Here is a 27,299-nt window from a genome sequence, read left to right on the forward strand (position 1 = left end):
ATCAAGGTTGTAACTCTCACAAGATGCACAGAATAAACTGGCAGGTGCCCAATTCATACTAGTTAAAGCACAACATCACCAAAAAGGTGATATTATCACCCAATATCACCCAAAAGGTGATATGGGCCTTTTCTTTAAATGTCCATTTGCAGTTCTCCATTTCTGTAGTCAGTGAATCCACTGCTCTGGAGAGGAGTAAGAAAACAGATACTCCCACACGGAGCTTTAAACCAGATTCCCATATGGCACCTTGCTGTGCTCTAGGAAGATGTCTCAGCACACTGGAGTATGTCATCAAAAGAGGGAGCAGGAGCACACTGAACATCTGCACCAGTTATTATGTGTTCTACCCCTCCCTGGATTTCACTTATTTTTAATTGAAAATCAGTCTGTGAATTAAGCTTGGAGAAGCAACACTACCATTCTTTCTGCTCCACCACAAACTCAGCTCCTGGTCTCGAAGCTTCATTTTGATTTCCTGTCAGAGGATGACCAATCCCAAAGCATCCCAGTGAATCCACAGGCCACACCTTTGGGCACGTGTGTCCACTTTCACGTACAAAGTGGCTGAGCTGACAGGAAGATAATTTCTGAGTTTTTGTGGCTTCCCAAAGTGAGTGCCATGTATCACATTTCCAAGCTCCAAGACCATGGAATATGGTTTCACTGCACATGTTCAGCTTTCTCTAACTGGCTTTGAGCCTTTCTAAGCAGCTGTTACACTACTTGCACTAAAAAAGTACAAGCTTCCCATTTACCACATAAACATGTATTATCTCCCTCAGATTGTGTCTCACAGAGCATTTCTGTACAGAAAGTATGTAGCTGAAGACCCCTACTGTACACAGACTAAAATGTAAAGGAAAGTTGTGTCACTAGTGAGCACTCCCTCCTCACACCATCTCCAAAAGCTGTATATTGTACCAGTGGAGAATAATTATCAACCTATAGAGGGCAATGGAGGAAAGGAAAATGAAAAAGGTGAAAGTAAAAAAAGGCAACAGGGAGTGTTAGACAATCATTCTTCTGCACTGCAATCAAGCATTTACATTGTGCACGTGTCAGCTAACGAGGTGTAAGCCAGGAAGACAGCAGACCAAAGAGGGCAGATTATGACTATAATGATAAACAGACTTTTTGAGGTATAATATTTACACATGGGACGCAACAAGTGCTGAACTACGAGAGGATTTAAACTTCTGGCCAGTGCTCTGACAGTCAGAAGGGACTGTCACTGAAATCAGGCTGCAAACAGCTCCCTCCCGGAGCAGAGACGGCTTTGGGGAGAGCGATGATTTCCCTCTCCATGGAACAGCAGCCTGACAGGAGCTGGTCACCACGCACCAGCTGCCACCCCTCTGAGGCAGAACTTTGCTTTCTGCTCTCCTGCTGACTCCTGTGCCCACAGAAGAGACTTTGTGTGGCTCAGCAAGCCATGACACCCACCTTCATGTCCTCTAGGAGAGCCTGCGGGTCTTCGATGCCTTCCGGAACACACTTCTTGTTCTCCGGGAGAGATTCAAGCTTTTCCACCAGGGCTTTTAAACCCTTCAGTTCAAATTCTGTGAGGTGAGTCCATTTGGTTGAAACTTCTGTAGCTGGGGACCCCGTGGGTGTTTTGGGATAGTCCGTGGGGGTCGTTGATTTTACGCTGTCGTCTGACTCATTGGACAAAGTCCTTTTTAGGTACCTCATTACCGTGGCTTTTTGTTTCCTTCCTGCAGCCTCCTTCCCTTCCGAGTGTGTGCTGTTGGGTGAGGAGGAGCCATCCACCAAGGATTTGGAGTTCTTATCCAAGCTGTCATCCTTCTCCTCCTGGAGATGGGCATCACAAGATTCTTCATCCATGTCTAACCACGAATCTGATGAATAGCTGTCTGTGCTGCGTTTTCTTTTTGCATCTGAAAGTTGGAAAAAAGAATGCTGAGTTTTTACCCACTGTAACTCGCAGCTGAAACACTTCTGTACCACTGGGGCCAGGTGCTGCCTATTTCAAAGGGCACTGGAGAATGGTCTAGTGAGTATGTGACAGGAATGGGCTTTATTCAGCTGATTTTTATTTTTTTTCTTGGGGGGGGTGTGTTTGTTTGTCTGTTTTAATGCTGGTTTTCATTAACATCTACTCAGTTCAAATGACTGGGAAACATTTAGGGAAAAATTATGCTTTCTTCAAAGCTTCAGTCCTCTATGCCTTCAATTAAGAGTAGGCAGAGCTCTTAAGTCACACACAATTAATTTTCCCACAAATCCGAAAGAGACCAGATTCGGCAGCTTTGCAGCTTTAAGAGGAGAGCGAGCACAGGAGGAGGAGGGGGAAATGATGGGAGAGAGCACGTTAAAAGGCTGTACATCATCATTCTTCCAGGAACCCTGCACAGCACAAAATCAACTCCTCAATACTCTTCCTCTCTGCAAGCAACTAACTGTTGATAAAACAAGAACCCCCCAGTTGTTAGTGCATGAATACTCATTGCTCTTCTGAGACAGGGTTTCAATTGCGCTTATTTTACAGACAACGAGACAAAACACACTAAGACTGTCACAATTACGTGCCACTGGTTTGCTTAATGCCAGCCCTGATACACTGTAGGTACTTCTCAGGAAAATTTAAAGGCAAGTTTCTGAGTCTAAAGTACTATTAATCTTAATTTCCCCCTAAGAATCCCAATTGTTACCCAACTCTGTGTAATCAAGCAGTGAAAGCAATATAAGAAACTCGTGGCCACAGTTCCCTCAAGCACACATCTTTTCTTATTTATTAGGCACAATTTCCTCCACTAAGTGAACAACACTGAATGCAGGCTAGCAACAGCAGGAATTTCTGTGGAAAATACAGTTAACGCTGGCAACACCCAGTTAAGCCAACGTGAATTTTATTACTGGCTGAAATGGGTACGAGATCAAGCTGCAAACGAAAACACTCCGCGAAGGAAACAGAAGTCACACAGAAAGAGTGAGAGAACAATTAATGAAAAGTTCCTTTCACAGCTTCCACGCTCTGCAGTGCAGTAGCTTTGGATTAGGGCAATGTGAATCACGCTTAAGGAAGGATTAACTGGACATTAACGAGAAAGCTCAGCATCCGGTAGTTTAACAGGGAGGTTCAAAACAAATGCTGGAGCCCAGTTCCGAGCTGGAAGCTCTCTGATCACACAGGACTCCTTGTCTCGTGCAGAGTCGGTACCATTACATTACAAAACATACAGGTTATTAGTCAAGTGGGTAGCAGGGATGCAACAGGCAGGGTGTCTGAGGGCAGTTTGCCCAGCCTGCCTGGCTGCTCAGCTCTGCAGCTGCAAATAAAGACCCTGCAAGGCCAGGCCAGCTCCGTGTGTTGCTGCCCCAGAGATCCGAGCTGGCCACTTCACATTTGCATTTTTCCTCAGAACCAAAACGGCCACAAAATGACTCCTGAAAGGCAAGTTTAAGCTGAAATGGCAGTCACAGAAAAGCCCAGCTACCAGCAAGGCTGAGTGCAGCCCAATCCAGCTCCATCCACAGGGCAGGGGAACAACTTCCTCCCTGCAACCTTCCAAAAGAGCCTCCTCATGAAGTACAGAACAGATTATTTTGTGTGCCGAGGTGGTGGCATCAACACTCCAAAGCAGCTCCTCCTCTCTGCTCTGTGCTAATACACCCCCATGCTTCTCTTAGAAAAATAAACAGGATTAGAAAATATCTTAACCAGAACATTTAAAACCCACTCTGTTATCCAACTTTTATTTCACACTGTTTTTTCCTTTGTCCACAGTAGCAAGCACACGGACCCACCTCAAAGGCTACATAATCAGCTTATGTCATTCTCCCATTTTACAACTGAGGAAACAGATGCTTGGGAGAAAGCACGATTTGCTCATTGTCACACATCAAATCTAGGGAAAAACCAGGAATCAGAATCCAGGCTCTCGGATCCAGGGCTGGAGCCCCTTCTCTAAGCCACACTGCCTTGGTGAGCTGTTTCACAGCTGACTGAAGCACAAAGCCCAGCCTAGATGGGAGAAAATGCCATGATCTGGCACCAAACAGGAGAGGGTGAAAGCAGATACACAAACCCTCTGCTACCAGGACAGTGCCATTAACAGAAATTGGTATAAATTTACACAAAGAAAATCATGTTTCTGTCCTCCTGTGCTGTGGCTCTGCTGAACAGGAACTAATGGCTGTAACTGGGGCAAATCAGGAGCATAAATAAGGCCTAAAGAAAACGAGGGAGATCACGTTATGGAGGTGTGAATAATTTACTCCAAGCAATGCTCTGGCACTACGAGAAAACGGCTTTCAGGATAGATCTCCACTTTTTGTCTCTTGCTCTAATCTGTGGAAACAAAAGGCAGGAGAGGAGGGAACACCACAGCATACTGGGGGCCTATTCCCATGAGGAGCAAGCCCACGGAGGGGGGGCCTGCAATTCCGTCCTGCCAGCTGCCACCGCTTCCCTGCCACCGGCTGTCTGCACGAGGCAGCCCCGCTGCGCCAGCTACACCTGGGGATGGGCACACACAGAGCACTCCAATCCAGCCCCAGAACAAGCCAGTGCCCTGCTCTCTGCCAGCCTGGCAGCTACCTGATGCCTTGGCTGATTTCACCTCTGGGAACAGGGCTTGCTGTTAACCTGGAGTGTACCAGGCTATTCTGGAGCACCAGGGGATTACAGTGCTGGTGCACCAGCAGATTAAGAGCAGGCTGCTTTCAAAGCACAACTGTCTGCTACTGCTGCTAATCTAAAAAAAAAAAAAAAAAAAAAGGCACCAAGGGAATCAATAATGGAAGGAGAACTTCAAGGTGAGGGAGATTCAATTTTGTGTTTTCAAGTGTTTTGTTGTAATGTAACATGCCACGATTTTTATTTATTCATTTCAATGAAAACACCGTCTGACGGAGTTACTGTGCTGTGAGCTGGGGCCCTGCATGAGCATAATCTGCATTTATTTTGTTGAGAAGTGTATTTTAAGCACTGTATTACCAGGGTTCCACTGACTTGGAGGTTTTTGGTTTATCAAATCCCTCCCGTGAAGCTCAGCTGCGGTTTCTCCTTCTGAGTAAATGCACCAGCCAGTACCAGTTCAGAACCCCAGTTTCCCAGGGGTTATCCAGTCTGGGCTCCCACATACCTCAGTGCAAAAAGACCTTCACCCCCTTCATCTCAAAGCAAATAAAACCAGCTCATACAAACCAGTCAGTGATCTGGCTCAGTGAAGAGGAGGAGCAGCACAGGCTTGACCACAGGACAGAGAGTTAGAAATACCTTTTTTTTTTCTACAGCAGTTCATTTCCCTGTGGTTCTGGGCAAATCACTTAACTTTCCCCGCAGTCATACACTTGTACAAGAAGAATAATTATACACAGTTTCTTTCCTTGCTGAAAAACAACTTGCTGTATTACATCACTTAAAAGAAAGGGATGGGAGTGAAGTATAATTATGAAATCTTCCTGAACTCTTTAGAACAGTCCAGTGTGCAATATCTACCCTGCCATTCCCAGCTCCAATCCCTGACACTGTGACTTGGGAGCAGCAGTTGCTATCAGTCTGCTAAAGACAGCAATGACATTTTCATTAGCAGAAAAAACCCTGAGCATACTGGAAATGTATCACTGCATGGAGCACCCCACACAGGAATCACTCAATGTACTCTAGTACCTGTCTATCATAAGCAAATCTATTCTATCCCCTGAGAAGAGGAAGGGGGGGTAGAAAAAAAAGACATGGCTCCTTCACTGTGCCAGAGGGCATATTTTCTATATCCATCAGGCTTAATATACAGTTAGAGGCACCCTGTTAAAATTTTAGCAATGGGAATCTTAAAAGCTGCAGGCTACAGAGAAATCATGTCTCTGATAGCCCAGGATCTTCTCCCAATTACTCTTTGTCAGCTCACTCTCAAGATCTGTATCTCACTGAAGGTCAATTGTGGTTGAAAACATCCAGCACAGACTCATTCATGATAAGAGTAAAAATAATGAAGACATATCCACCCCGAAACAGCGCATGTTCAAAACCCAAATAGGGTCCCTTCTGATTTCAGCTGGCAGGACAAATGTCACAGTTGAGAGGGACAAGGAAAAGAAAAAAGAGAGAGAGATGGTGTGCTTTTGCAGCAGCCTGTGATTGCTGTCATGTCGACATTCCCCTGAGTGTTTGCCCTTCTGGGAGAGATCTGAGAAAGAACAGCCTCACACACTAACTAGGAGGACACGGCCTGAAAATTCATCCTGGGCCTGGAGAATGGGGAAGGAAGCCACGGCCATTGTCCTCCAGCTCATTTAGAGTCGGACTTACATTTTTATTTAGGGAGTGGGAAGACTCAGGTTTTCAGCCCTTCCTCCACAGAGATGGATTTTTTTCCCCATCTGAAGTTTTGTGAGTGGAGACATTTAGAAACCAGAAACACAGAGAGCAATATAAATTGCTACAGTAGCATACAAATATGGGGACAGAGGTATCACAGCACAACCACAGTAACACATTTTCATGAGTAGGCAACGAATTGGAAGAGTCACTCTGAATTCACCAACCTTCACGTCAAAGCAAATTAATGCTCTGTAATAAAAACACAGTAGGAAAGGTCTAAAGATATCCTTACAACGCAGCTGCTGATGAACTCAGCTTTCTGTGTTCTCCAAAGATGGTCTTTATCAACACAGTGATTTTTTTTTTAAGCAGGAGAAGAGAATCTCTACCAATTCTATGCAAACTAGTCCCCGGTGAATCCCAGAGACCATGGGCACCATCCCTGCACTCTGTCTGCTCCATGTCCTCCTCAACTCATAATCAGCTGCTCAGCTTCTGAGATCCAGAAGCTACGTGAGAAAAGAAAGTGGCACAACTCAAGGGTGAAAAATAGCCACTTCTAGCACCCAAAAGGAAAGGTAGAAAGTGGACATTTAGAACAAATTGTGTCAAGGAAATTATTTTTACGGACTAGGAGAAACATTAAGACCATCAAGGGAAATTTCTGAAAATGAATACAAGGATGTGAAGAATTCTTTTTCTTAAAGCAAGAGGGACAGAAGACAATTAAATCTACTGAGAGGTTTGAGGGAAGTTAAGTACTTTGCTTCATTACTCTTTAAGGAGAATAATGGGAAATTCTTCATCAAGGGATACTCCCTCACGGGAAATCAAGAAATTGCTTGCAGATAGAGAAGTCCCTAAGGAAGAGACAATTTAAGGACCTTAACAGCTCTGAAGAAAAGCTTAAAAACAAAGAGGCAGGGTTTGGAACACTGACCTCATTTGGATATCCTATCCCTCAGCAGGTGAATATTAAGATACAGACACCACAGAACAAACCAGTTTAACTCAAGGATTACAGTTCATAGAGATTTGAGTCAAGAGCCTGGACACAGACCAGTTTAAACACAAGCAGGTATTGGAAACAGTATTACTCATGCAGAACAAAGCAGTGCAGCTTTGGGGAAGGTAAATAATATACCTTGACTCCTTTGAATATGACAAATGCCAAAGTGAAGGATTCATTAGATATATTAGATCTGGTCACAACCTCAGTTAAATAATTATTTTAAGGTTAAGATTCTTCCAAGAAATAAAAAGAACCCAAGTTTCTGATAAAACAAAGGTATTCATCTGTCTGTCCTGGAGAGAAAGGCCCTGGATGTCAGTGCCAGAGATTTACCAGGACTCTTTGGTCATGCAAAACAATCCTGTTCCCTCCAGACACTGGACATCCATAGTTCCAGGTGAGCTTTTATAGGGTTGGAATATCTCTCAGCTACTGACTGGACTGAGGCACATTTCGTGGGGATCACCAAACCATTATCAGTAACTACAGAGCTGGGCTGAAACTCACGCTGGTGATTCAGCTGGAAAAGGTCCCATCTCAGTATCCTGAACCATCCACTCTCCACATCCCCTTTGTTCTGAAATTACACCTCGCTGATCTGGCACCCCTGCCCTGCCTGCAGGACCGGCCTCTTTTCATGCCAGTGCTTTAGACAACAGGAGATTGTTCCTTGTATTCCAGTGAATGCAGTTATCAGAGTTTTGTCACTGCTTTAGCTGATCCAAAGGGCTAATTCCTCCTTTCCTCTAGGGTGATCTCACGAGAAAAATTCCTCCACACAGAGTTCCTGCCTAACTAACCTTTCTTGAGCAAGGTCTCACAGAGTTAAATGTGAAGCACCCAAATTCCCAGTGACCCCAAGAAATTTCCCTGGCCTATCCACACAGACTATTAAGCTTCCTCCAGTTATTCTTGGTCAGTAAAACTCACTGGAGGGTGACATCTGCCCATAACTTCTTCAGTCCCTTCTACCAAGAATGGTGAACATTTCCCTCCTCTGCCCAGTGCTCAGGGCAGTGCCAACCATGCCAGGTTCACTCCAAGTGGCACCTCAGGGAGCAGGAGGCACAGAAATACTTCAGTCCTCCTCCACACTTAACACATATCAGTTAAGATTTAGCTGGTGCTTGTGCTATTTTCAGCTATTGTGTGCTTAAAAGCGGGGAGGCAGCATGGCCCACGGCCTTGTTCCACCAAAGGGAGGAAAAAGAGGGCAGTTCAGCAAGGCAACAACTGGAATTGTCACACATTGATGCAAAGCTCACATCAGTGCCAAGGAAATGCCCTCCTGCTTCAGGCACATCTATCTGTCACTGCTCTGGTCCCTTTTCAGCTCTTGCTGTAAAGGTTTCTTCGACCTCCCTGCACTGGGGTTATAGATCATGGAGATTTGTGCAGGTGTTTTCTGGCGTTTGTTTTTCTGCACAACTAGAAGTCAGTCACCAGAGAGAATTACAGTAGAGTTCAAGGAAAAGAGAGGAGAAAGAAGGCAGGTTTAGTGACCACAACACATTCTGCAGAGGAGACACTCTATAAAAGGACTAAATATCCACCCCACCAGAGCACATTTGCAATACACACATTTCTGGCTACTGAGCTACTGTGCCAAACATGGCAGTAAATCCTCAACTGTTTGGCAGACCATCTCAACACAAACATTGCTGAAACCAAGGAACAAACGCATCCAAAAACTATTTTTCTAGGATCCGCTTGCTAAGGGAATGCTTAACTAATCTGATTCCAAGTAGGCTGGTACTTCCTGGAAAGGCTTAAAGAGTCAAAAAATCTTCCTCACCCCAAAATAAAAGAAACAGTTCATTAGAATTACTACAGTTCTCCAGCTCAGTTTATAATCTGCTTTGCAGAAACCAAAGCAGCAACTCGCCCGAGGTGGCAGCACCAGTGGTGAAAATGCACTCAAAGGATTCACTCACCAATTAACATTGATTCTTTCTGGTACTCTTTGCTGAGGTGGCAGCGCTGGGTCACACAGGACACGTATCTCTCCAGAACATACCAGCACATTTCATAGTAGAAAGGATACCGGAATTTGGCGTGCACCTGCAAGCAAGAGCAACACTGTCAGCCCGTGGGGAAGGGAGAGAAGTTTGCAGCACAAGGGCCAGTCCATCATTGCCATCGTGTTATCAAGAGCACAAACAGTGTGCGGGAGGGGGAGGGGAGAGGGTGGGAGCAGGGAGCTGAATGCCTCCAGCATACGGAATGAGGAGCGAGCCTGCCTGCCTGCCATGACAGCATCATTTCTTGGTTCACTAATTTGTATCCTCTTGGGGTGGTGGGAGAGGAGAGGGTTTGTGTTCTCGTGAAATCAGGAGGCTGATGGATGGCCCCTACGGAATTATTTACCTGCTGTATAAACATAGGGTGGTCACATACAGATGTTAGTCACTAAAGCTCAAAGTGAAGGCGGGGGTTTCCATCCCCTGAACACTAGCACAGGATTCTTGTCAAAATGGCAACATTACCTAAATGAGTCAAGCAGGAAGTACCTCTTTTGCAACTGTGGTCGTCACAACAATTCGATTAAACAAATGAACACATCAATTCTTGATTATTGATAACCGCACACTGAAGTAAAAATCCCTTGTGTGGTTCACACTGAGTATTTTGGTAACAAGTTAGGTTTTGCCACAAACAGAACAAGGAGAGAAAAGCAGGATTTTGACAAAAGATCCTGTCAAGCTGTGCGCTGTTTCTTACATCTCAGACCTGTTGTACTCACACAAAAAGCTTAATTCTCCAACACTAGGTATTTGTGAGAGTATTGCAGATTGTAAAGAAAACAAAGTGGGTTTCCTACTTTTCCAACATAGTTTTCTACCTGTGGGAGGTCACTGTACCAAAGAAGAATCTGGGAAGCTCCTAAAATGCAGGAAGATGTGTGTTTTTCTTGTGATTTGTTAAAAGTGGATGCCAGGCATCCTGCGTGCACTTGTACTTACACTGTACACCTCTTTCCCCTGGTGGCACAGAAATCTGCATTTTGCAGGCTCACCTGCATGCACTGCCCTGGGATTACAGGAGCTGCTTTAAAACATTCTCTGCACCTTCACTCTGCCCTAGCCCAGAGCTGTGCACCCATCTTTAGTGAAAACCTGGACTGCACCAGAAAGGAGCATTACCTCAGAAAAAACAAAGCAAAACAAAAACACCATCCCACCTCAGAATACCTAAAAGCCTGAAGTCTAAAAAGAACCACAGAAATTCAGCTTCAGCCCTGTCCAAACATCTGTGTGGTGATCAAAGCATCCACCTGAGCAGATCAGTGACTTACTGGAATGTCTATATTTGAAAGCTGTGCCCGAGGTGGACAGTCAAAGAACTTGCCTCTGCTCACAGGAAATACAAACGCTTTTAGCAGTGTAACAGAGGGAAAATATGTAATACTGTCCCACGAAATGTATCACAGTGTAGGATTTAAATACTCCATGGCAGTTCCCAAAAGTTAAGATCTCTTCAATTCAACACAAACACAGCTGGCAAGTCTGTGTGTGTTGCTATGGATCATGCATCCAGCAACGCTGCACCTTTCCAAACACTTCCCTGTGCTGTTTGTTACAAAGCACACACACCAAAAAAAAAAAAAAAGAAGGAAAAAAGAAAAGGAAGAAAAAAAAATCCCCAAACAACCAATAACAACCCCCTAAATGTGAGAACATTTAACCCCAGGGCCTTTTTGCATGGGGGAAAATTTTTTCCTTTGGTTTAGTTATTTGTCATAAAGAAGAGATCAAGTCACTTATCACTATTAGGGAACACAGGGGAAATTAGCCATGCTAAAATATATGCTAATAAAGGAACTCAAATTTTTCCAAGAGAGCACTGCAGGAAACAAAATTTGCAAAGAATTGACTTACAAACAGGAAGCCGCCTTCCACCCCTCAGCCTTCAAAAGGTTTTCAGCCACATGCCTGGGAATATTAAAGACATCATTGCTCAACATTTGTTGACAAGATTCTGAGCTTCACCAAATTTAGTTGTTACCAATGTTAATTCAATGTGAAAGACAAGGCAGTAATGCATGCAGTGCTCCCATTATGTATATCAATCTTTAATATTCAATTTGAGTTCCTAATTGCCTCGCTATCAATGTTCCAACCCACAGCAAATCCCTCCATGCCTCTGGAATCCACGGGCTGCCCGACAAGGCTCTGCTTTTACCAACCTTCAGAAGGAAGAGCTTCTGCAGAGAGAGAGAGATACTGGTGCAAAGATCTACAGGGCCTTCTGCCAGTAAAGCAACTCTCATAGTGCTTTAAAAACTTTTAAGGTTTGCCTTATGGAAAAGTATAGAGGAGTGTGCTCTCTATGATATCCTTGGACATTTATTAATTATAATGGATGTGAACTGCATTATGTGCATGTCCATCCTCTTTCCATTGTACATTCATAGTCAAATGAACCCTTATGGGGGGGGGGGAGGAATAAAAGAAAGAAGAAAGAAATTAAAAATGTTCTGTGATGAGTTTGAAGTGTAATATCTGATACAGACACTGCCAGAGGACTAAATTCCCCACCAGCAGGGAAATACACTGGATCATCTAATAGGCATTTCCAGCTCTAACTTCTGTGATTAATAATTTACAATCCACTGAAAAAAAAAAAATTAATTATTCCTGTACAGCAAGAAAAAAATCCTCCCTGGAATATGATCCATTTCTTCAGTTCAAAGTGAAATTATTTTAGAGACTTATATCCTCCTCCAAAACCAAAACAAAAAATCCTAAGCAAGAAAGACACAGGCTTTCCTGAAGGAAGTATTAGTCTCTTCCACAATGCCCATTAAAATCATTACAAACTCCACTTGTGTTTAATCAATCTAATCACAATACTGAAGCACAGTTTATGATTATTTACGAAATTATGAATCCATCCACTGGAAATGTTGTTATCTTCCATTCCAGAAACCACAAGGAACAGCAAACACCATCATCTGTGAGTGACCACCTTACGTATAGATTTGGAGTGCCCTCGTCCCTGCCCATGTTCAAATATCTGAAGGCAGTTAAATTTAGAGGGGCTGGGAGGAAGTTTGACACATTCCTCCTCTTCAGCACCACGGAGCTGCATCCCCCCTGTGCCGAAGGATGAATCCCCGCTCTGCGCTTCCTCAAGCTGGGCTTGCAGAGCTGAAACAGCTTGGCCTGTTTGACTGCCTGTTAATTGGCCTCCAGGAAAGCCAGGCTGCAAAATGAGAGTCTCCACGAACTGTAAGGCTGGAGAATATTTGTTTACCTCAATTGCACATTAGGAGCTGTTTCCGACAATAGACACGTTTTTTATTACTCCTTAAAACTATTTTTAAATGGCTACAAGCCTCTTAAAAAGTCTCCCTGGGGTATGAGGAATTAAGCTAGAATAAGCATGACAAGTATATAAACTAAGCAATTTTATCAGGCTGTAAATCAGCATTACCATTTCAACCATGTATTTATTCTTGTCTGAGCTGCTAAGACAATAACTACACCTAGCATAAAAATTACTTTGAATATCAGCAATCAAAGATGATTAAGCATTACACAGCAGGTTTAAACACAGCGAAACCTCCATAAAATTGCTCTGTGCAAAACGAAGAGGGGAAGCACACCTGTATTACACTTTGGTTTGAGTGTGGCAAATTACTTTGTCAATCACATCATGTAATTTACTTCTGTGCTACACACAATGAAAAGATCAATACTGATGAGAAACTCATTTGCAGAACATTCACACTGGCAAATTCGTGTGAGCTGCGTGGTACTGAGTCTGCCAGAGCAGCCAGTGGCTGAATGGAATTATTTCAACAAAGAAATGACAAAATTTGATTGGCAAAGCAAATAATGTAGTACAAACCAGAATCCTGTTTTGAAACCCCCTCAAGATTCCTGCATGACATTTTTTTTTGGGGGGGGGAGGGGAGAAGGGTGTTATTATTTCTAAATAACAGTATTGATTTTCCCCTCTTTTATCAAACTTCTGTTTATCTTAGATGAACAGCTTCTATTTTGTTTCTGTCCAGAAACTCTTGCTATTCTTCAGCCGTTGACACAGCTCAGTTATTATACACCTGCCTATGAACACAAGTTTTTTTAGCACAGGTACAGGCTGCGTGTAACGTGTTGCCAGCACACATCAACACCCAAGTGCTGACATTGCTTCTGTGAAGTCATGGAACCTCTGGGCTTTTGGCTTTCGCTGGTCTTTTTTGAAGTATTTTTGCAAGGAAAATTATAAAGAACTACACAGGCTTCAAAGAAAATCTAAACCAAAACTCACAAGGGTAAAGGTCTGATTTGGGATTTCCAAATGTTGCAGTATGCCTTTCCAAACAAACTGTGCCAGGACATTTTAAAGATGCAGATACCCAACTCCCAGAACCTCCCCCCAGGATCAGAATGCCAGCAAATTTTAAAAGGCATTTCAGTGGACCTGGCTGGAAGTTCCTAAAATTTACCAAAATACTTGACTGTACAGGGAATTTTGCCTCCTGGTGTAAAAAGCTTCGAAGATCAAAGCTGCACCCAACTTCCCAAGGAGAGGGGCCTGACACGAGGCACAACTGAGCAGTTACAACCCAAAGTGTGTCATCTTGGGTTGCTCAAGTCTTGTGGGAACAAAATGTCAGCTGTTATACAACATCAGGAAAAAGGGTGTTTCCTTCCCATCTTCCCCACAGACATCAATAGAAATAACTAACTTCTGGCATTGATCCTTCCTCCCAGATGCAAATCCATCTGGATTTGCACATACCTCTGGTCCATTTTTGGGTCAGAATGCCACAATGGCCTTGCACAGCTTTTTTAACAGCTAAACACACTAAAACAGTGGCACTTCCTCCAGATTCTGCTGCTTTATGGAACTGCAAAGGATATGATGACTCTGTGCCCTGTTTTCTAACCAAGGATAAAATTTTCACTCCCAACAAAGAGGGGGCACCTCCAGTAACCTCCAGCCTCTCCTTCAGGTAGATGCTGCGTCCACATGAACATTACAATGCTCAGATTAATGTCCCACCCCTGACTCTTTGCTCCAAGAAAATCTTGCACAGTAGCGAGTACCGGAGAAGAAAATCCTGCCAATCATTGACACAGCTTCACACACAACTTCTGTGCAGCTTTGTCAGTTCAGCTGTGGACAGCAGAACCATCCCAGTGCCATTGGCTCTCCAGGCTGTGCTATCCCAGGTGTGCACAGAGAGATGATAAGCAGGGGGTCACCAGAAATCCCGGTACCAAGGTCTGTGAAGCGCAGTGTGTGTTTTTGTGCAAGAGGGAAGGTGCTTTATGAAAAGTTTAACAGGCAGACAAAAGACACAGAAGGGACACATCTGCGGGAAGTAGGGGAAAAACAGATGAGTAAATCCCACTAAAAATAAACCAACATTTTCGAAAGTCTCATTACTTCGTGTTTACCTCTTGTTTCAACGGCTCTGACACGGAGATCCCGTCAGTTGTTGTTTGTCAGGAGGGAATACGAGAGAGAGAGAGAGACTATGACAGATCACAGTCACAAAGAACTGCTCAGTTAAAAAGAGAATCAGGTGTCCTTACCCTTGTTCTGTCCTCAATCTCATAGATGCGAAGCTGCATGGGAACATTAAAGCTATGCAGGATATTTCCACCAAACACCAGAGAATCTACTGGAGTGTAAACCGCGTGTATCCACCCTAGAGAGGGAAAGCAAAGAACTGAGAATGCCTTGTGCTACACAGCGTTACACAGCAATTTATCATCAAATTTTAACAACCCCCTGAGCCCCACTGTGCAGGAGATGAGAGGGTAAAGCAGTGAAAGGTTAAATGGGATGTTCATAGCCCCACTTAAGGCCAGTCACAGCAGAAGGGCATCTTGTGACGTACAACCCTCTGTAAATCGGGTTCTTCTATTTATTCACCGAACAGTTACAGTGTTTACTGAGCACACTCAAGCTTATGACTCAACCACATCCATGACTAAGAAGTAAATTCAGTCTGATACACTCAGGCTCTCAGACGTATCTCCTGGCACCTCCAGCAGGGCTGCAAACCATGTCAGCAGCATGATGGGGACAAGGGCTGTGGAACTGGACTGAAGCACAGTAAACTTCCTTCACACCAGCACCAGAACACACAACTTCAGGTGTCCGAAATGTCAAACTGCCAGCCCTCCCTCAGAGGTGAAAGTTTCACCTCCTGTCATCGACTTCCTGAAGTAACTGAGAAATCTTTTTGACTGGAAAGCCCAAGTTAAGGGATTTAACATTTCTGTTACTGGAGCTGATAAGGCTGTTCTGATCCAGTCCTGCCAGGGACTGAATTCGTTCCACAGGCTCCAAAGAATCTTCCATCACAACGAAAATCCAGGCACAGCAATTCAGGCAGCCACACACCAGCTCTTCTGCCTCTGCATTGTTTGCTTGGTCTGTCAGGAGCTGAAGCTCTGGCTATGCAAGACTGTAGCCTCTGATCTCTGCAGTGAAAAAGCAATTGATCCTGCTAATGATCTGGGACCCACAGAGACCTGACACTTTTTTTTCCCCTTCTTTTTTTTTTTTATTTTTCTTTTTTTAATGAAAAGCATTACAATTTATAAGCCAGCAGACAGCAAAGCAACATGGGGGGCAGTCAATTTTCTCCTGACTGTGCAGTACTTTCCATTAAAGCTGTGGCAGCTTTCCTTCACTTCCAAATCAGTGAGGGAGCAGGGAAATGCCATTCAGCCTAGAGGGTTCTCCAGCCAGCAGCCACAAAAGTGCTCCTCCACAACAATCTTTCAACCATAAAGGCCTGCAAGGCTCTACCTGAGAAGTCCACAGCAGATGGTAGGACTGGGGCTTTCGTTTAAGGGCATGTCAGTAGGAGAGAAATAGGAAGGAGAAAAAAATCAGCACTAGAATTTTCCCCCTGGAAACACAAGCCCATCCCTCTGGGTGCATTATTTTTCTGAATTTCAGAATCACAGAGGTTTGGACAAGACCTCTGGAGGTCCAGCCCCCTGCTTGTGCAGGACCACCCAGAGCCAGCTGCACAGAACTATGTCCAGATGGCTCTTCAGTATCTCCTCGGATGGAGACTCCACAGCCCCTCTGGGCAGCCTGTTCCGGGGCTCGGTCGATTCCCAGGTCTGATTCCACACGCTCCACGTGACGCGTATAAAACCAGCGGGCGGCTCATGGCTCTGGCAGCTCATGGAATTATTGCATCTCTCCTGCTCCAGTCAGGATCATTTCAGCTGCAGAGTCACTCACAGTGATCCAGCCTGTTTGCTACTTCCAAATCAAGAACAACCAACTAAAGAGGGAATTTTTTTTTTGTTTTCGTATAAGGGTAGGGTGGCAACTACACATGACAACACTATAAAAGCTTCACAGCTGATGGAGTTCAGCACCTCCCATGAAATACATCATGTCTGTACTAAGATCAAGCTACTAGAAAAATAAATTATCTTCCTGATCTTCCTGGTCTTTGGGAAGGAAAGCAGATCCAAGGTCAAAGAAGTTGGAGCCACTGCTTCCACTGGGTAATCAAAGATTTCTGTGCCGGGGGAAAGAATGGAAGCCACGTGCTGAAGCAAATCTCTTGCTGGGTCCCCAAAGCAATTTACTGGCTTGGTGTTGAAACACAGGGTAAGTCTGTGTGACAATTCACCTCAATTGTCAGGTTTAAAGATGAACAAAACGAAGCTCGGAAAAGTGCAATGACTGGTCCATGGCCACACAAGTGAGTGGTGGCAGAAGACAGTTCAGGAACAGCCAGTTATCAGAACACTGGAGAGCCCCCAGCACCACCTCCCACTGCAGCTCTCTCAGCAGGGGAGTCGATGTCCAACCACACTGGAACTGACAGGTGCAACAAGTTATTTTAATGGAATTATTGACATCATCCAGGATACATTTTGATACCTAATATTTACAACGTAAGTAAAAGGAGTAGCTGAGCAGAAACCTGGGTTTCTAGTCCAGTATGAAAGGTTAAAAGGAGATATCCCTTCATTTTATAACCAATAAAATGGAATCCCATCAATGCAGTTGTTCTTTGAGTGGGTGCTTCTACTGCAATCACACAGTGGCCTCCTCCTACAAGTTGTATTTTCTCAGTGAAAATGTCACCCTGGAGTGCAGTTGGTTTCATTGTCTCCTGCTCTCTGGGCTTCACTCTCATCACACCTTCCCTGACCTCTCGACTCTGCCCCCACCAGATGCCAAGGGCCTTTGTGTTAATAACTGCTAGACTTTCTTGGCACTAGTCCCAGTATTTCTGGGAGAAATGTGAAAGGATCTATCACTGGCTCAAGCCAATGCTCCAACAAATGGTGTCCCAGCCCTGACAAGGCCTCAGCAGAAAGATTAACAAACACAAATATAGTTTTGAACATCTGTTGTTACCCAGAGCTGGTACAGGTGCAAAATTAAAGTCTTCCTTGAATTATGTGAGACAACCTCTGGTTGTTGGATAACATCTTGAATTCCCTGTCTGCATCTATAATACAGGACTAAACATCTCACAAACAATTAGTGCCTTCAACTGACAGCTTCTGAACTAAACACAAGGTCCTTCAAGATGCAAGTATTTCTAACAGCAAGACTGAAAGTACTGCTCTTAATGACACAGTTCTCAATAAAAAGACCCTGCAGCAACAAAGCCCTAAAATCCACCAGAATTGGGAAAATTAAAATAAACCAGAGACCAAGCAACAACTCAAAATCATTAACTGTAAAGTCCTGGTAAGTCAAGTTCCTACCCCTGCCAAAGCATAGAATAGGATGATCTCCAGGCACAGCTCAGAGATGGGTATGGATGATGCCTATGGGCAGAGAGCTCAGTCCCGGGGAATCCCAGATCTCCAGCAGTTCATGTGCTCCCACAGGCAGGATCCAGCCCCTCTGCCAGCTCCAGGACACAGCCCTGTCACAGGAGTCACCTGCACACAAAGTAGATTTTGGCCACTCAGCTGTACAGGGTGTTTCAGTCACACTGTATCCCAAAATAGCTTCCACTTGCCTGAGGAACGTCCGTGCATAATTGAAACTGCAGAGGCACAAGCGCCAGGAGGTGAATTCCAGGGACACAGGACAGAATGGGCAAGGTTAGACAGAAATGATGGGAGAATTGACAAGGCAGAAAAATCCCAGGAAGATTGGCACAGGCGTTACAAAGGAAAAAACAAACATTAAAATCTCCTGTTCTAATATTCACAAGGCTGCGTACAGAGAAAAACCGGGAGCCAGCACCAGAAAAGTCGAAGTGGGAGGAAACAGAGATGAGCAGAAAACAGGAAACAGTTTCCATCAGGGTAATATATTGTGGAAATGAGCTCTGAGAACAGAGGAGCTTGGATGGCACATTCAATCCATCCCCACAGCTTAGATACAGCACGACTCAGAAATAAACTGAGCAGGATGAATGTTCATTGTGACCATTTGCAAACCAGAACACCCATCTTCTCAGCTCCCCAAATGCCAAGGTTTTTAAAGAGGAGGACAAACCTCCAGGACAGGAGAAAGCTGCATGTATGTGTCAAAAGAGCAGCTGAGGGGTTTGCTTCGGTATCATCCCCACCACCTCAACCCCTGCCTCACCTTCACCTGTGCCTGTCATGTCTGTTCAGGTGTGTCTGAGTTCCAGCTCTCACAGCAGCACCTCGCCAGAGAGCCTCCAACACAGACACCTCTGCACTGAGTTCCTCAGTTCTCTGCTCAGTGACTGCTTTGTGCTGCTCACACAAACCCTGGCACTGCTGCACAACCCTCTGCGTTGAGGGGAGATAACACCTCACCTCTTGGTCACTGTCTCAAAAACTGTAACATTCTCAAAAACAAAAAGAGAAAAAAGGAAAGCAACGCAGAGTAAAATGCCACAAATTCAATTTTACCCTTCATGCTAAAACAAAAAGAAGCACTGGAGCAATATCAGAACAAATGGATTAAGGACTGAAAAAGTCAAAAGTCAGTGGAATAAGATATTATTAATTTTTGGCTGAAAGCCCCAAACAAAAGCACCTGCTAAACATCACCTAAAGCTACAATTAAATCCTGCAGACGAAAGGCATGCACTGTGGCTTCAAGGACTAGTCATGAACTAGAAAACTCCGGATGACTAGCCTCAAACCAGCCCGTGCTGCTATCAGTGACGAGGAAGGGAAGGTGGAACCAGCCCGTCCTTCCTGCTAGGGCTGCCCTGGAGCAGAGCTCTCCACACCACACCCCAGCACCAGGCTCAGCCAGAGGGGGGAAGTGGATTTGGGAGCGCAGACACTGCACATTCACGGCCCACAGCCCTCATGCCAAGCCTCAACAGAAGCCCATCCACTTCTGGTTTTGTGAAGCTGATGTTTTTTTGTTTCAGTTCTTGGTGATCAGTAAGTGCTCCTTCCTTCCCAAAACAATCCTAGTTTGTGAAGCCAAGCCAACACCGAGCAGGAATTCTATTCAGGAGGCTCAGAAATGTTCTCAGCTGATTTACAGTTATGAATTATTCCACCACTCCTAAGATACTTGAATATTTAGATGTTATCATCTCTAGTAAATCAAGAAGGTAAAATTAACAGTAACAAACGTTTTTCTGAACAGTTAAAAGACATGATCTCATTATCGTTTGAATTTTATAAAACAACTATTATTAAACATTGCAAACTTGTTAGAAGATTTCAGTGGGCTGCAAATTCCTACTCAAGGATGCAATCACCCATCTGAGAATAATGAAAAAGAATATTAACTTACAAAGCTATGGGGCAAAACAGCCTACGAGCTCCAAGCCAAAACCATGGTGAATCTGTTTCCATTAGTAACTGAGCAGATATTTTCCTCTGTGATACAGAAGTCACACACATTTTCCTGCAATTCTACAACAACTTGGGGCGGAAAAGATGAAATATGTACACCTCAAAAATAAAAAGTGACTAAAGAGATAACCTGACAGTGGGCACTGTCAGTAAATGAAACGTTATTTCACTCATCTGCAGAGAAGAATGACTGCATCATAATAGTGCCCACAGCCCAATACATCAAGGAAAGATCATGTTTACATTTTTAAAGTTAAAAAACTACTAATTTTGCCTAATAGTACAAGTAATACAGCACTCTCAATCTTAAATCATTTGTAAGAATTAGGTAGAGCACTGCACCAGGTATAGAACCAAAAATCCAACATTATGCTGTCACCTTAAAAAAACCTCTCCTCTTTGATCCTCTCCAGATCTTCGTCACTTGATCCTCGCTAAGGTTCCAGGCATGGAGCTTCCACCAGTGTCAGTGGAAGCTCACAGGATGGGAAAAGCTGAACAGCAACCAGAAATAGCCAGGCAGCTCTGCAGCCCCAGCACAACACCCTGCACAAAATTTACCAGTCAGATTTTAATAGCCTGTCATTCTCCTTGCTACAAAGACTACGTGCCACCTTCTGGCCCCATCACACAATAATCCATCAAACTCTCACTGGCACAGCAGAGGTGACCTAAGACCACACGCTCGTAATAGGCAGAATCCCACTGATATCCACCGAGACAGCACCTGAAACACTTTGAGTCCTTGCAAATAGCTGCCTGCAGTCCACACAGAACATCTCTTTCTGTCCACTTTCCTTCCCAAAAACGTTCATCTGAGAAAGGTCATTATTTCTGCATTTGACTGGAAATAAGAACTGTGGAGCACTCTCAGGTTACCACGACCATCACCACGGACCAGCGAGGGCATTTTATTAGACTGTGGCTCATCCTTCAGCTCTCGAGAAATTAAGAGAGACTCCATTTCCACGCCAAAGGCCCCAAAGTGCAGCATAAAGAACATAAGAAAACTAAAGTAGACCAAACAGTTACTCCTCAGTGGAACACTGCTGGCTCCGAGGTGAAACACAACCGCTGTAAAATTGCAGCAACGTGAGGGAGAAGTTGGAGAAGGAACCAGAAAGGAACATCATCCAGCTGACAGCCAGCTATCCTGTCTGGATTTTGATCACAGGAATGCTGAATAAATCAGCACTGCAAAAGTCTTCTACAATATCTAATAGCAGTCCAACATCTCGTCTCTTCCATGTACTTCCATGTACTTAAAGCCACATATTCGAAAATCCTATGTTAAGATCAGCAGAGTCAACCCAAACCCGCACCTGCTCATGATCCCACTGCGTCTGACCAGTGGCAGAGCCTCAGAAAAGGGCTGTAAGAAATAGAAGATGATTAGAACAACCCTTGGTAGCATCAACTGCCTCCTCCCCAAGGAACCAAACCCAGGATGCTTGCGAACTTTCTGAGACCAACCCACAAACTCTGGAATCAACTTGTACCCACGCAGTCAGTGTGGCAACGACCTTGGACGTCAGCAAGACTGGTCTTCACGAAAAGAGAGAAAACCCAAGTTTATCCGTGGGTCTGTGTGTCCCTAGCACAGTGATGAGAGATGCCTAAACTGCTTCTCCATAACACCACCACAGACTCCAAACACTTCACACCTTCTCCCTGCAAGCCATCACATGGTACAGAAGCAAGTTACAGCACAAATAATACTGGACAAGCTCTAGATTTGACTGCGACTGATAAAATTTGAGACAGTAACTGAGCACTGAGATGCTGCTTTTCCTCTTACAGATCATCACAGTTTCCACCTGAAGAAAAGCAGCCCCTTTAAAGCATTTCCCTTCTATCTGGCATGTGAGTCAGATGTGGAGCATCCACTGTCCACTGTCCCAGAGTGAGATGTGTTACCCTGACCAGACTTCATCTGCGGTGAAAGCTTACCATGAGAAAGATTAAACTTCGCCCAAGGTGACATACACAGTGCAAACACCCAGGGGCTGTAGCACTATTCCTGCATAAGGACAAGTTGTCTCCCATCCTGGGAAAAAGACAGTTAGATTTCTACAGGAAAAAAAAATAAATCATTTACTGACACTGGTAGCAACCATGGCTTCCTGCCCTCTTGAACCTTCAGCTGGTCTAACACCTTGAATCTAATCTGGCCATAAACCTCAGCAAGGCACAACATGGTGTATTTCTCAATCAACAATTAGGCTGACACCCGTTACATTAATGATAAAGGCCTGGTTCCTGGTTGATTTTATCACTTTGCCACAGACTTTACCAGAGTTATGATCCTTTACTCACCAGTGGGAACCAGTAAAGTGGGTGGTGAGAACTTGTAACAGTGCATGGCTTGTGTGGAGCCATCCTAGGGGGCCACCTAGGCACTACATGAGGTCCCTCACAAGGTACCCCTCAGAATCCCGGCTTATTTCCCCCCTCCTCATATTTAGGAAGAACTCTTCAAATGCTTCAAGAGGCACCTTGGCTCGTAACAACTCACTGTGCTGACAATACTGGGCTCAATTCCTCCCTGATCCCACAGTTCAGATCGTGCCTCTCAGTGCCTTGCAGGGTTAGAAGCACAGGTTTAAACTTAATCCTGAAAGGATGATGGCAGTGATGGAGAGGAAAATACCCCGAGGCCCTGGTGAGCACTGTAATTATGCCTTCTGTAAGAATGATTCCCATTCTTGGCCAAGTGGTTTGTAGTTTCAGGGATTTACTGGATCTACTGCTGATCCCAGATTCTCAGAGAAACCTTCCATTTCCCACGAGCCTGTGACCTCTCACTCCCTCACAGGTCCTTCTTAAAGTCCTCTCTAACTACTCCATCCTCACACTGCTATGGTATAATATAATTTCTAGGACCACTCCCCAAAATTACTTGAGAACAGGAGCAGAGCAGGATGTACTTCAGTCCTTTGCTGAAATGCTCTCCATTCAGAGTCCAGCTGAGCACTAATTCCTCTCCACTTCCTGTGACTAAACCTGCAATTAGAAGGTATTTCCTTATGGATGAGTTGAGGCTGGTCAAGAGTTTATCAGGCTCAACTGAAAATATGGGACACACCGGTTTTACAGACACCAATAAACAGAACCTAAACACTGTGAACACTTCTAAAGCACATAAAAAACACTTCCAAACATTAACTAACATGGTATGTGCACAAACCAGAGCAAAGAGGTCATAGGAATTGACCTGTTTTACACAGCTGTGCTCAATTCACTGACCTGGAACAGCCTTTAATTAGGCATTTCCATACTCTTAAAACAGAGACCGAAATAACGCTCTTTCACATAAATACGAGATTTGCAAGTAAGTTTTCTGAACAAAACACAGCAGAGCAAAAACCCTTGAATCTATGAGGTGCTTAGAGAGAAATTATTCATAAATGCTTTTCAAATGTGGCATAGAGCCTAAAATGTCTGAGGTACTGGCACTTCTGTGCTTGGGGCTTTCCTAAGAAAACAGAAACTACAGTCAAAAACCCATTTGGAATCACTCTGTGTCAGCCACCATGTCACAGCTGTGTCCTGTCCAAGCTCTCACAACCTGCAGTATTCCAGCTGCTGAGCATGACTAAACTGACATGCAGAAAGTCTTATTTGGAGGAGGCTTTTCACAGGAGGATGAAGATAAATACGAAGATGCAGTAATGGGATCTGAGCAAACAGCACAGCCACACTCAAACACCCAGTTCAAACAGTAACAGCACATTCTGACCTGTTTCAAGGGAAGACCTAATTCCTTTAATGGATTAACTCCTCCACCCTCAAAGTCATTCTGCCTGTCAGTCCCAGGCTGGTTCTTACCAAATACTTACAAATGTGCACATTTGTGGCCTTCAACTGATCCCAGCAATGCTCCCCAGCTGGGAGGAACATTGTCACTGTCTCTGCATGACCTGCATTGTCTCTAGGGCTAAGAAATAATAATCCTATCTCCACACAGTAATTAATTCTAGAGCTGAAAAAATACCAGCCTATCTTTCTGTCACGTAGAAAGTCTATCTATACTTATCTCCCTGTAAGATCCACTGGACAGAGGCAATGGATTAAATCATTATAAACAAACTTATGGTCCCATAACAGTCATGGAAAGTAAAGTCTGGTATCACCTTAAATGAGGAGTGTTACACTTTCCACAATCATTAATCCAATTTAGGCAGGAGCAGAAAGGGCTGAAGCCACCAGCCTTCGAAGTAGCAACTATTTGGTGGCTTTGCAAGACGAGCCTGGATCATGCAACACAGCTACTGAGGTGGGCAGGAGTGTAAAACTGAGGGTGGCTGGGCTGCTGGAAGATTTCCAGGTTCAGCACAATCTCCATCGACTGAAATCTGAAGAGTTACAACAATAAAACTGTCTCTCCAAGAAGCAACTCTGAGGGAGCACAGTGCCTGCTTCTCCATGGACTGGAACCTCCCTAGAGTTCCATCAGGGAATCAAGACCCACTTCTGATTACAGATAGAGGCAGAGAAGCCAGTTACAGAACTGCAGGTGAAACCTGCCAGAAGAGACCACAAAAAGAGGAAAATATCTTCCCCAGGAAGCTTACAGCAGCAGTCAGTACAACTCTGGGGAGGAGTGGTGGACTGACAGCCCCCAGGGCCCAAGTTCTCTCTCCCCCAGTACTGCACGAGGGATCACTGCGCAGATTCCTCACAGCACATTTTCCGTAAGCCTTAATATCTGGAAAATTAAATGCATTCAGTCCTTAGCCCTCCTTCTGCCACAGCTAATAAGGAGGTCAGTGCGGGGTTTAGGTGTGAAGAATTGCTTTACAGAGAGCTGTTAGTCAAACACACCCCCAGTGATTCCAGAAAGTTAGTTAACAAGCGGTACCTGAAGGAATAAAGAACGTGTAGCCTTGTTTCAGCTCAATTCTTTGGCACCGTTCCACCCTGTCTCCCAGAAAGATATCACTTTGCTTTCCTGAGAGAACCCATTCTTCATAAAGTTCGAGGTTCTGCAGAGTAGGCGGAATCAGCCAGAAGATCTAAAAATAAAACGAAAATTTTAACTATTACCAACAGTCAACAAAAATAAACAGCTTAGAGATTCCACCAAGGTTATCCTGTGTCAGGCAAATGAGCAGCTTTCTGCATAAAACCCTGGTTTTCCAGGTGTTGTACACAGAACCACACACACAGACAGCAGCAGCAATTAGTCCATGTGCTGGAAGTGGCTGGGCAACTGTCAGCTGTCATCTCTCTTCCAGAAACATCTCACTCAGAAGATGCCTGGGGTTTTTTTACCTGCAGGTCAGACCAGTGTGTTGGTATCCTACAGCTTCCCTGGGCTCCAGAGATTCTACTTCACTGGGCTACAGCACCTGCACCACAGATTCATTTCAGTTCCCACCATACACTGTCTATACTACAACTGGGGAAAACATCCTAAACCAGGGAAGGGGGGAATGCAGCCATACACCCAGTGTATTTTAACTCTTCTGCATCCTGTAATATTTCAGGTCTGGCATGTTGTGCCTGTGCACGCTACAGGAACATGGAATTCTGAAAGGAACAGAAGCTCCAGCTACAGAAGGAGACTTGTGAGGGCACTCTGACCCAGCAAGGGTACACACAGCCACATCTCTCTGCAAGACACTTCTGGACCACACAGCAAAAGCACCACCAACACAAATAACACATTTGGTATTTCAGATAAATCACTCATTTGTTTCATAACGGTGAGTGATGTCCTTCTAGTTCAGCAAACTCTGTATCAGTATCAGCAAAGCTGCTGAAACAGACTGAGAAAAAAAAGAAGAAAAAAGAGAGAAAGCAACCCCTCCCCTCCATAAGAGGCACAGACAAATAAAAACAAATATCAAATAAGGTTCACCTACCTTCCCCCCACGGAAAACGTGATACCACACTGAAGTGCCACCAAAATCAATATGAAAATCAGTGAAGCATCCTTTCACACTCATCAAACAGTACCTGCAAGCAGAGTGAAGGGCAAAAATGAATCAGTCTGAAACAGTATTTTCCACGTCTTAATTTGCAGAGGTTAACTGTGTGTGCAGTGCTGCTTCCACCAATTAAGTTTCTGCATTCCTAGTACAGTGATTTGTCTCGTGAATATAACGAGATTTCTGCTGAAAAACATGAATCTCCCCATCTGAGTTTGCTGTTCACACAAGAGGAACGAAAGCCTTCAGAGTTAAGGAATGGAAAAACATTAAAAGTGAGGCTGTTCAGCAATATTTCTTATGCCCCTGCCAGTCCCCAGGGTGATCTGTTTTAATGCTCTCCGTCCCCGCTCGAGAGACACGACCTGCACCAAGAGTTGTACACAAATTGCTTCAAAGAGCAAAGTTTTCAAAAATCTAATTTGCCTACAAATCCTCCTGAATGTTCTTTACCTACTTGCCACTCATGCCATTTTTGCAAGGACTGGGGGACAGAAACCTCGTTTGGCAAACTAACTCCTTTTTGTTCACATTTCTAGGCATTTCTGCATCAAAATACGTAAAGGACCCAGCTTGCAGCAACGCTAAGGATCAAATCCACTATTTTTTATGCCATCTGGATGCAGGTTTAGAGCCGTTTAAAGTCGGCATTGCTGGAAAAAAGACACAAGAGCCGTGTTCTGGCTGCAGGAATCTCCAGCCTCCAGCCACCATCTGTAACTAATGGCCGAATCACAGCCGCCCTCCTCACTGTAGGCACCTTTGCAAACGCAGGAAACACACACCACTTAACCCACTAACCTCTTTTCCTTGTTCCGGTCTCCGTTTCATGGCTTTTTTTTGTTTGTTTGTTTGTTTGTTTTTGCTTTGCTTTGCTTTGGTTTTTAAGGGGAGTTATGGAAACACCACCGGAAGGGGATTTGGAACAAAACGAAGGGGAAAAAAAAAAAAAAAAAAGAAGAAGGAAAAAAAAAAAAAGAGGGTTTCATTTAAGTGTGTCTTTTTCTGCTCACAGGCAGGTAGGAGAAGCTCAGCAGTATGCAGCCGGCGTGCAGAAGTCCCTGTAGATGATAGGCTGGGAAGGACCTTACCATGTGTCTGCAGAAGGCTGGCAAATCAGAGCCACTCTGGGTCCATAAGAGCCGCTGCCTAGCAACCACATCCCGAGCCGGAGTTGACAGAATGATACGCAATGCTGTCATGAAGACAGTCAATTTGTGCGCTTCAAAAAAGGTCCTGTGCCTTCATCTCACAATTAAAACCTCTCCTTGTGCAATTACACGTCTCTCCTCTTGCCCACTCTGGAA

The 27,299-nt window shown here is 44.4% G+C and overlaps 1 protein-coding gene across 7 annotated transcripts in view; it reads right to left on the reverse strand.

Moving 5' to 3' along the window:
• The window catches only part of KDM2B (lysine demethylase 2B), a 110,886-nt gene that overhangs the window by 45,675 nt on the left and 37,912 nt on the right, over window positions 1–27,299 (reverse strand). For 6 of the 7 annotated variants that reach the window (XM_027878550.1, XM_027878544.1, XM_027878547.1 and 3 more), the window contains 5 exons: window positions 25,927–26,020; window positions 24,921–25,074; window positions 14,852–14,967; window positions 9,236–9,362; window positions 1,447–1,901 (listed from right to left, as the gene is read on the reverse strand). In XM_027878550.1, the coding sequence (XP_027734351.1) occupies window positions 1,447–1,901; window positions 9,236–9,362; window positions 14,852–14,967; window positions 24,921–25,074; window positions 25,927–26,020 (946 nt within the window). Of the gene's footprint in view, window positions 1–1,446; window positions 1,902–9,235; window positions 9,363–14,851; window positions 14,968–24,920; window positions 25,075–25,926; window positions 26,021–26,793; window positions 26,804–27,299 lie in introns of those variants that run through there. The other variant, XM_027878549.1, reaches the window with a different exon arrangement.

This window comes from Empidonax traillii, unplaced genomic scaffold (genome assembly GCF_003031625.1).
Source record: "Empidonax traillii isolate 1590-97213 ecotype Southwest subspecies unplaced genomic scaffold, ASM303162v1 scaffold43:size1863611, whole genome shotgun sequence".
Lineage (NCBI taxonomy): Eukaryota > Metazoa > Chordata > Aves > Passeriformes > Tyrannidae > Empidonax > Empidonax traillii.